The sequence below is a fragment of the Pyxicephalus adspersus genome, chromosome 1 (genome assembly GCF_032062135.1).
Source record: "Pyxicephalus adspersus chromosome 1, UCB_Pads_2.0, whole genome shotgun sequence".
In the NCBI taxonomy this organism is placed as follows: Eukaryota; Metazoa; Chordata; class Amphibia; order Anura; family Pyxicephalidae; genus Pyxicephalus; species Pyxicephalus adspersus.
In genome coordinates this window covers 70,907,028-70,918,616 of record NC_092858.1, presented here as the reverse complement: position 1 = coordinate 70,918,616, position 11,589 = coordinate 70,907,028, and the positions used below count along the sequence as shown (strand labels likewise).

Here is an 11,589-nt window from a genome sequence, read left to right as displayed (position 1 = left end):
AATTGATGGCCCAAAACAATGTATAAATACAGCCCTATGAGATTTTCAAATAGTCTGCTCAGATTTAATATCCGCAGCTACTTACTTTGAGCAAATTCAAAGGTAGAAAAAAAGGTCATAGGTTAATCCCTATTTAATGTACAGCGCTGCGTAATATGTTGGCGCTATATAAATCCTGTTTAACAATAATAATAATAATAATAATAATTCCTATTTTGTATATCAATTTTCAAATGACACTTATTAAACTACATTTATTATTACATTGTACATTTACTTTGTGGGTGTATAAGTTCTTGAGGGTGGTTTGCGTAACCTCTACATACATACTGACATTCTCCTCTAATTGTGCAGGGCTCCACCAATTATAGGATATTTACCTTTTGAAGTACTGGGTACTTCTGGATATGACTACTATCATGTAGATGACCTAGAGATAATAGCAAAATGTCATGAACACTGTAAGTATTCTAGCATAACTAGTTAAATTTAAAAGCATTAAACGGGTGTAGATTTATATCAGTTGATATTAGGTTGTGAATTTGTGTTATTTTTTTAAAATGTTATGACTGAATTTTGATTAGTTGCTGTGGACACAACATAACCATATTTGTTTTTATCTAAGTATTTTTAGATAAATCATTCATATTTTTACTGACACTTTATGAGGAAATTAGGAGAACCTCTTATTAACATTGCTCCAAATAGTATCTTAAGAAAAGTTCCAACTTCCTGCAACCAACTTATAGGCAGGGCAGTAGCGTCATTCCGCTAATGTTATGGCCAGATCAAGCACAAAAAAGATGACCACTTTCCTCTCATACCTATGAGTACCATAAAGGTTCCTATATATACATACTGTACAAATTTCATACAAAATACAAATTTCATATTGTATCATTACAGTAATTTGTCATGTAAAGCATAAGTTAATATGCTATGGCTCATGTACATCAGCGCTCTGAATAGATGCACATAGATTTACGTGTGTAGGGCACTTTATTGATTGTGGCACTTTATTGATAAATGGCTCGCCTAATGCACTAAAAGCAGTCCTGATATATTTTCGGGAACATGTGCTGTAGGGTTCCCACTTGTTCTGCTGTGCTGCAACACAAGTGTTTTAAGTAGGTGGATTGGGTTATCATCTACAATGAATGGCCACAAACTTTTGTAAAGGGCATGTATGTAACCATTAGATATTCTCAGAATCAAAGTCTCAGAATTAAAGAAAGGATTTGTGATGCTTGCATGGCAGTATCCAATGTTTGCGGATCTCGTCAAATATTAAACATGTTATAGAATATCAAATGTGTAACAATATTTTAGATTCCTTTTTTAAAGCAGTAAATGTGATTTTCACCAGACATTTTCTTGTGGATAAATTAAACCAATAGACCTGAAAGATTGACTTGCGGGTACGTTTGTTGTAAAGTATGATTGACTGTGCAATAGGGGAACCTATTCAGGAAGACAAATAAATATTTGATATCTATGGAAAATGTTGTTTGTGCAGTCAGGTATACTGACAGGAAGTGTGCATGTGGATGGAAAAACTGTTAATCTGAAACAAATGAGTCTCCAGAACTGCAATAGTGGATGGGCATGGTGGAAGCATGTATAGTACAGAGTACATGTAACACATGGAGCTTATGGTAGTATAGGCTTGGTAGCAGTATTTGATGGTTGATGGAATCCCATTGATGTGGTCTGCATTAGTCTGGATTTCCATGAGAGCAGGCTTCACCTACCTGCAAAGCATGCAACACAGTGCTCTATAATAAAGTTACCTGCATAGCTAATTATCATTGTGCCACCCCATCATGTCCTCATTTTTACCACTAAATTTCTATTTAACCAGTGGCATTGCTCAAAAGGCATGCCCAGACTGACTTACATGGAGAGAGTTGGACTGATCAGAGAAAGAGACATCGGAGAGAGGGGAAGGAATCTCTCCCAGTTGTTCCTGTGGAGGTTGAGGAAGTGGAAATGTTTATGTGACCCCTGATCATATTCTCCTGCACAGCTTTTGGAGTGCTAAAATCCTATTATGTATTATCATACAACACACTTTACATCTCATCCCAATATTCACTATTTAGGACATATAATGTAAGGTACATGTTACTGAATAAAATGTGCAATATTAATATATGATATATACCTAATTGATATAGATACATACACACTCATATATATATATGAACATGCTGTACATATGTACTCTTACACACATCCTCACACACACAAAGTGGGGAGAAATAGCAGTTTGATGGAATGTGGTGGGGATGGTAAAGAATAGGCATATGGTGGGTACTGTTAAGAATTGTACATAGATTTAGTGGGGCAAGGTAACAACAAAACATTGCTGGAATAGGGTGGGGATAGATGTTAAATAAATGGGGATGGGCAGGGATGAGGACAAGATTATGTCCCTGCAGACACCTCTTGCTGACACTCGGAAAAAGACATTTTACCTGAAGGATGTCATAGTACCAGGTTTGACTTGTAGACTGAACAAGTTGGGTTGAGCAGAGCAAAAGCCGTGTTTGAAACATAACAGACGACAATACAAGTATAACTAAACCCCTCTTTTTAATGTTTATTTTGTTTTTGTTTTGACAGTAATGCAGTTTGGTAAGGGAAAGTCTTGCTGCTATCGGTTTCTAACTAAAGGTCAACAGTGGATCTGGCTTCAGACTCATTACTATATCACATATCATCAGTGGAACTCCAAACCAGAGTTTATTGTATGCACACACACTGTTGTGAGGTATGTAATTATCTCTGGCTTTCTGTGACACTTTTTATGCCAGCAAACTATTCATAACATATAAAAATGAGTGGAGAACAGAGGTCTCTGTCCTTAATACTACAGTTCCCGTTACACAATAGGAGATTATTTCTATGAGAATCATAGAGAGCATAAGGTGCCACATTTGTCATGCACTGCAAACCAAAAACTAAGGTAAAGCTAAAGAAATTTGACAAGCTGTTAATATTTTTCTGTCCTGATGAATATTCCAGTCAGCTAATCAGTGGTACTTAAAATTTTAAGAACATTACCATTATCTGCCATTTACTTAAGGATATCTTCCAAGGTGTAATCAAGGGAAAATATATGGTGATATAAGTAATACAGTAATACACTGATTTTGCACGTAAGTAGTCCTCCCTATATAAAGTATACCTATATACACCGGTTTGTCGGACTGTAGAGTGCATACATCATCACACTTCATATACATTCATATCACATGTTAAGGATGGAGATTCCATGCACAAGAATATTCCTATTTACTTCTAAGTGAATATCAGATGACATTCACATATCCTTACCACCACCACCATGTAGAATAGACTATGGTGGGAAAACTTGGGTGATCCAAAAGGGCCTGCAATGGATTTTCCAAAAATAATTCGCTATTAAAAAAAAATTTTCAACCCTGAACCAGACCTATTCCAAGTTTGCCTTATCACCCATGTTCACCCATGACTGTATCCTTCTATCTTCTATATTCTTCAGTCTGATTAATAAATAAAGCCCATAGTCTTAAAGATAAAGTTTATACAGTATTTTACTCCATGTGTCACTGTACACAACAGCAAAAGTTTTCAGACATCATTGTTCAATTAATTATGTGCATAGTAATATTACCAGTTGTTAGTCATCTTTTTTTTTAAAGATCGAAAATAAAACAAGTTCATTGGGAACTTATTTAGAAGGACTATTTTTCTGTACAACATGTTACCTCTGTTGTTAGTTATGCAGATGTGCGCGTGGAAAGAAGACAGAAAGCGAGCTTGGATGAGACTCCATCAGAAGTCGTAGCCAGATCAGCACTAAAGGTAAACCATGTCTTTATTTTACATAATACTTTCAATAGGTCACTAAAGCCGCAGTATGTCCCCGTATTATTGGAAAAGTGCATGAAATCAGAGTAGCAGGAACAAAAAATTGTAAAGCCTAAAATCTGGCAGATTTTATTGCTGTCTAATACTTAATTGTAAAGATTTTTGCTCAAACAGACACAAAGAATGACACATAAAGTTATAGACTGGAAGAAAAAGGAAATCACATATATCAGAGTTTCTAACATCTTCCCACTGCACCATGCAGTAAATGTGTTTTCATTGTTACATCTGTCTAAATTGAATAGTTTTCCAATCACTTTCTGTCCCCTGACTGTCTAAACCCCTATGTTCTGACATAGAAAGGTGAAATCTCCTCAAACATAGGAGTAGAAATCAGAGTTTCTAATACTTAATGCTATTTAAAAGAGAAACATTTTGGATGGAGTTGGGCTTTAAAAATCATAGAACATTAACTCTGAACTTGTTTTTTGGTTTAAAGTTGAAAACCAATATAAAAAAAACTATTGTAAGTGTATGGCAAATACCATAACTAGTAATAGGGAAATGTAGGCACCTACAAACATAAAAGCAAATCATCAGGTAGCAGGAGGAATGCTCTGTTCTGGGCCCAGTGTACTATTTTGCATGGAAGCATGTGCTTGTTGATCTTTTCAGACATTTCTTATGCTTGGTCAAAGCTTCCGATGGATTTTGCTTTTTTAGTTTTTAGTTGTCATAATTATTCATAAATATAAAGAAATTACAAAAAAATTAGTAAAATATATTTCTAATTGTACAAAGTTTCTATGAAAGTTCTCATCTGTCCCAGCCATGGTATACTTATTATTATTTGATCCCAATTATCTGTTTAGTTTTGATTGCTGACTTGTGATATGATGTGAAGTGGTGATGTTTTACCACTAATCTTACCAGCTTCCTTCTAATGAGTGTCAGGAACATACTCTGGCTTTTGTTAGCTGAATGAATATCAAATAGCACATCTGCAATATTTCAAGCCGAACTGAACATGACTAACCACTATTAGGTAGTAGCTAGTGTTCAGGCATTAAAAAGGCTTAAGGTTTTGCTGTAAAAATAATTTTATTTTTTTCAGGCCCAATGTGCAGAGATAGAAAAATGTATAAAGCACTTATATAGGCTTTAAAACTTTATGTAAGTATCTGTTTGACATCTGCCAGCAGTGGATTACAGAGAACAAAGATTAAAACTCATTCTGGTCAGCTTCTAAATTAACCCATGCAGTGTCTCCCACAAATACACGGCAGGGGTTAAATAGTTTGTCTGGGAGGGAAAAGAACACTAACAAGTGCTTACATAATTTAGCCAGCTATCCTTTATTGTACTGGAAGAAAGCAAAGGCCCCTGCACATTCCAGAAGAATATGTTGGCTGGTGGGGCAGTAAAGAATTAGGTAAGTATTTGTACAATCTTCTGCCCCCAAACAAAACAAGCATTTAATCCATGTATAATGTAATTAGTTTCCTAGATTGTTGTTTATATCTTGAAAAAGGGACTATAGTTTATAAAGTTTATAAAGTGCCAACCATATATTCTTATCTACTTTATTTATATTTTCCTCAAGGACAAGGATCTGAATATGGACAGTGATCAACATTACAATGTGCTAGAAGTTAGTGCCTCTCTTCTCAGTCCCTGCCGCACTCCATCAGTTTCTTCAAGAAGTTCACACAAATCTTCTCAGACCCCAGTCTTAGAGCCTGCAGGTGAATTAGCAAATGTTGGAAGATACTTGTGTAACTTATTTGTTTGTAAAACTCCTGCAGAAAGCTGCAAAGCTGAAATAGGCAAATTCAATGAGCTTTAGCAATATGCAACAAGCAGAGCTTCAACAACAACAAATGCATCAACAGTCTGGCATGCAGCAGCAACAACAGCTGATGTCTAGCTCTTCAGCTTCTGGACAGATAACATCTTCTACAAGCCAAGGTCTGGTGTCATCAGAACCCATGCTAGCAGATACAAATGTCCTACCCAACAAGGTAATAATATTTAAGTTCATTATACCATAATGCATTACCAGTACCGTATGAGCTATATATCAATGCCAAAGTATTTTTGGAAATAATTTATTTTGGAAATAATCTATTTGGAAATAATCTATTGCTTTTTAGGTCTGCCTGAAGCAGCCTGAAGTTTTTTTTTTTCTTCTCTGCCAAATATGACTCTCAGTGCTGGCATTGCCATAGTCTGCTGTGACGCACTTAAAATATGTGGTAGAAAAGAAATTAGTACATTAGGCTTAGTATTCTTGAAAGATAGATGTATAAATTATCAGAGAAACCTTTTTCATATTGAGTAGGACAAACAGGACTGTCCTGTTTGTACAACAAGGCTGTAGAAGTCAAACATGTTATGTCTTCTGATGGTCCATATAGCTGACAAAATAACTGACCAAACATTTTCGGTGTCATACTCTTTCAAACAATTCTGAATTCTTCATGTCATTCTCCCTCAAGGGAGCTAGCTCTACCTCTCCTTATGCAATTGTGTAGGCTGTCAATATCTCCTGGCCACAGTAAATTATTGCATCCACCCAGTCCTATGTGGCAAAGAGCTAAATCATAAAAATTTAAGATGAAACTATATATTATCTGCAAGAGCTTTTGCAAAAGTGTACAGCTCTTACATTTTTGGGGGGTTATTTCTTGTTTCTTGTCACATTTTTTGGGTGGCGGGGTTGTTTTATATGGAAAGAGATGTTGTGGTTGAACCAGTCTAGTGAAAAGCATTAATACAGTTGTGGGCTGGTGCCAAAAACATCAAACAGCTAATGTAACAGTTACTTTCTGAATAGCTTGACCACAGTGAACCATTAGTATTTACAATGGATTCCAGTGACTGTACTGCCTGCAGTTATTTTGTTATCATAATCTGTGTTTTACTTTGCAAAATCTAATATAAATGTCTTACAAGTGTGAACTTGGTTCCAGGGACAGAAATCAATGAGCAGCCTGCAAGGCATACAAAACAGAAGTCAGTCTACCAGCACGAATTCTTCTCAGCTCAGCAGCTCTACAGGTTTGTTGCAGAATATGGACACAGCTTCCTCCAGTGGTTCACAACAGGAGTCCAACCGATGCCAGAGAGCCCAGGATTTGACTCATGACAGGCAATTAAGGTAAAGTTCTTATTTACATATCGGTTGAATGAGGTTTGTATGACAGCTTGTAATTATTTTATCACAGCAGTGTACATAATGCTGCTTTAGATTAGTTACACTGTGAGGGGGGCAGATTCTCTTTGGCTTTGGAGCATAGGGTTCCCAGGTATAAAATCACAACCAGGACACTATCTGCATGAGTTTGTATGTTTTTATAGGTATTCCCCAACATCTCAAAATTGGCATCATTTCCAAACTGTCTTTAGTTAATGTTAATGATTATGGTTAGGGTATTAGATTGTGAGCTCCTTAGAAAAACAGTTAGTGACATGACTATGATGTCAAGTCAGTTCTGCATGAAAATGACAGTAATTGATGTGATTATTTTATGTGTATTGACTTTGCAAACACAAAAGCAGCCATGGTTAAAGTGTTAAAAATGATGTTTCGTTTTAACAGTCATTCCATAAAAACCTAAAACCAAATATTTTGCTCTAGCACTTAACCTAACTCTCATAAACCACAAACTTTTTTTACCCTTAACCCAGCTGTAATATTTGTTCCCCAGCCATAAGCTTTGTACTCTTTTCTTTTAAAATATAGATCCCCAGTATGGGTCACAGTGCTGGATTTGTGTTCTTCAATGATCATATCATCATAGTATACTTGTTGCTTCCTTGCACTTTAGAAAGGAAAAAGGCCATTTTATGCTTTTGTATGATAGATTTTCTCTTGCTTTCTTCTTTGATTGTCCACATCAAAGTTAATGAAATCTTACTGAGAGCAGATCCTAATATTTAATATCTATTTTTGTTCCATTTTGATTTGTTACATTTACAATGAAAAGTTTTGTTTTATAAGTGCATAAAAAAGCCCTTTTGCTACTGCCAGAGATCCAGTGTTGTCCTGCGCACTCTGTAGTGTTTACTGTTATCAACCCCCATATTACATGTTTGGTTTTGGGTTTAGGTACATTTTATTCTTTCAATATTTAGTTACATTTACAATGTTTCTTTTTCATTATTCAGACTATTGCTCAGTCAACCTATCCAGCCAATGATGCCAAGCCCGTGTAGCACCAGGCGGTACTCTGATAGCGGACATCAGATAAAGTAGGTGCTCAGTCATAGAGTGAAATACATCTACTGCTAGGCTGTGTATGAGTATGATTATTATCAGGAGTACATAAGCAGGGGTTACCTTTTTGATGCCATTTGCATTGTATTTTAAAAGCAACAAGATGACAAAACATTGTATTACATAAAATATATCTGTACAGTTTAAAACAATAAGCTTAAATGTTGTTAGCAGTATCAATATTACTTACCTCTTGCGGAAACTGCATGTGACAAAATATGTAAAGTGAATCCGGCTAACGAGCAGCGAGGATATAATGCCATATAATTTTTTATTCTTAATTAGTGTACATGTACAATGGTAACCTGGGTATTATGGTCTTGTTGGGACAAATTGTTTGATCTTTATGCAGCACAGATGGTTTGCAAGCACTATAATTATGACTTTGTGTTTTTGTGTGTCAAAAGCCATCTCTGTGCAGGGTCACTTTTACAGTAAGGTTACGCAAACACGTCAGACGGTTCTCGTTTAATAATTGGCTCGGGGGTGATATCAGACGAGAATCTGGCGTGTGGCGTGTGTACATCACTCGACGAGGAACAATCGTAATAGAAGTAAAGGGGGGAGAGCGCAGCGGAATGCCACTCCCTCATTTTCCCCCCTCCCCTCTCCATAAAGCAGAACGGTAAAGCGCTCATTCATGCATCGTGCAGTCGTTTGGCATTGGAAAGGATTGTGAAAGATTCTTTTCAACGACAAATATTGCTCATGTGTATGTAGCTTTAGTGCTAGAATAATATCTGTAGGGTATGCCAGATAGCTAGGAAATGGTGAGTACTATAAATCTTGTTAGCAGGCACAACACAATGGGCCTGATTTATTAAAGCTCTCCAAGCCTGGAGCGGATACACGTTCATCAGTAAAGCTTGGTGATCCAGCAAACCCTAGAATGGATCTGGTCCAGTAATCAAAACATTTGCTAAGAAATAGCAAATTACTTTGCAGAAATCAATGCCAGGTTTGCTGGATAACCCAGCTTCACTGTTGAAAGTGTATTCTCTCCAGCCTTGGAGAGCTTTATTAAATCAGGCGCAATACTGGAAGTTTCTTTCCAGATTTAAGGTACTCTTCATTTCCCAAATCTGGCAGGAAGGAAAATCGCATAACCACACCTAGCTGCTACAGGCAAAACCCAGGGGAACTTTTTGTTTCTTTTGCTGTTCAGAATCAGTATCCTAGGTCTTGTAAAAAGTGGACCTCTAATGTCTGCCTCAAGAAAAATGAATTGGAGAAAAAGACTGAGAGCAAGGTTTTTGTAAAATATTAATAAAATAAACACATAGCATGCAATCCAGCAACATTTTACAGATTTCTTCTTGCCTCCCCTTTGCTTTCATACCACCATCTCAAGTATCGGCATAACTTCTTTTTTACTCCTTGGAGAGTTTTTTTTACTCCTTGGTCAATTACTCCTTGGTCAATCAATTTTACTTCTTGGCCATCAGCCAACAATCCTAACAGTATACATTAAGGACAGGGCCCAATAGTTGCAAATCTATATGGTGGGGAGCATTTCCATAATGGTCATTAGGCATGAAAATACTCTCTGCTGTGTAACTTTCCCTAGTAGAAAGCAATGCTTGTAAATTTTATGTCTATTTTATTGTCTTCACTTGTGCAGTATCATCACTGGAAAAGGGAGAGGGAGAAGTAGATGAAGTTTAATTCAGCTTTAAAGAAATACTTGATGATAAAAAAATAAAATAATTATAAATCCACACATGCAAGTTAAAACTAAACACAAAATAGTCTGTTTAAAAAGGCAACATTTCTGGGGAAGAATCAAATAGTGCCATTTAAAACGCATGTGAATGTCACTTTTTTATAAATAGACCCCAAAATGTAGTTTTTCTTTCTGAAAAGTCTGGCATTCCTTGTGGTGAATTTTCTCAATACTGGATATCGAATGGCGGATACCCTCATGTAGATTGTTGCATGCAAGTAAATGTAATTTAGAAAACACGGAAAGTATGCAATTCATGGCACTCACCACTTCAAGACCAATGCATTTATTATCAATCAGGTACTATACTACTCATGTGAGGTTAACCATGTCAACTTTAATCAACCCTCATCTTGCTTAACCAAGCTTATCTTGTGCACACCACTTTTGTTTGTTTTCCTATATAAATGGGTACAGCTGTCTATCTCTGAACCTTAGATTACAACTCGCAAATGTGCTTGTTTTCAATATATTGCTCCAGTTTACCTTACTGCTAAGCCTATTAATTAACAAAAAACAGGCTTTGGATAATAATCTTTTTGAATTGAAATACCATGCTCTAATTATGGACTTTGTCTATTTTTAATGCAACAGATTTTCACAAAACCCACAAGTATTTAGGGGACTAGAGGTGCAGACCTCTGCCAGTAATGCTCCAATTGTGCTAATGAGTCAAGCCATTTTACATCCAGGATTTACACCAATACATTCATCCCAACAGCAGAACATTCAGGCTATGCAAGCTCAACAGCATCAGCAGCAATTTTCCCAGGTAAAGTATCAATGGCATTATTTGTGACCAATTATTATAAGAGACATATAATGATGTTGTAAACCTTTTTGCATTTTCTCTTTGAAAATATGTGTGAATGAAAATGAAAAGCAAGTGTCACCATATCTTGTAAAAAATAGTGTTTGCTAAGATATATCTATATTATATCTCTAAATTATAAATTCAGTATCTATGTATTCTGGTCACCTTTCTGATGACATAGATAATAATATAAAATTCATTCTCAAATTTTACTGTAGGATTCTCTCTTACATAATGAAATCCTGAAATAGAAAAAAATTCAGTAAAGATAAGTTTCTCCCAACACTTCCAAGATACGAGCTTGCCCTGGAAATTTGAATGTACTTGAAGTTGCAGGATGCTGAGAGAGAAGGATGCAGCTACACACCAAGTACCAAGTATACCCAAAATGAGCCTTTGAAGTGTTTGGCTGCAAGAGATCACAAAGATCAAAGGTCATTCTAAACAGAGTGAACTTTCAGGCTTTACAAGGGGTGTTGTGTTTGCTGAATAACATTTTAAGACAGGGATTTATTCTACTTTGGGCTTTGTCAATCTGTCAAATGGAGAGGATATTATAAACTTCATCATCTTCATTCAAGTAGCTGTGAGGAAGTGTTGAGACAAATATACAGCTGCCTTTGGATTTTTTTTTTTCTAGAGAGGAGAAATGTTTGATTATTTTTAATATTTTTGCAACTATAATTGCATCCAGTAAAGCAGTTATGAAATATTGGGCTGCCAGTTTCTTCTGAAAGCGCTAGTGGTTTAGCTGTCCTGCATTTCTTTGGGCAGAATTACTTCATGAGCTGCTGAACAGGGATCAGAAATGTGTGGTTGTGATCTCTGCCACAGAGAACCTGAAGTCATGAAACCTAGGGCTCTTCATTATCTTTTCAGTAAGAAATTTTGAGCTTCTTTTTTAGATTAGATTGTGAG

General features: G+C 36.1%; 1 protein-coding gene across 1 annotated transcript in view; it reads left to right on the top strand.

Annotated features, from left to right (window-relative positions):
• Positions 1 to 11,589, top strand: part of NPAS2 (neuronal PAS domain protein 2) — a 42,235-nt gene that overhangs the window by 25,545 nt on the left and 5,101 nt on the right. Inside the window, 8 exon segments of the mRNA XM_072403144.1 lie at positions 355 to 461; positions 2,626 to 2,773; positions 3,765 to 3,849; positions 5,459 to 5,686; positions 5,688 to 5,876; positions 6,828 to 7,015; positions 8,026 to 8,109; positions 10,452 to 10,629. Coding sequence (XP_072259245.1) covers positions 355 to 461; positions 2,626 to 2,773; positions 3,765 to 3,849; positions 5,459 to 5,686; positions 5,688 to 5,876; positions 6,828 to 7,015; positions 8,026 to 8,109; positions 10,452 to 10,629 — 1,207 coding nt within the window.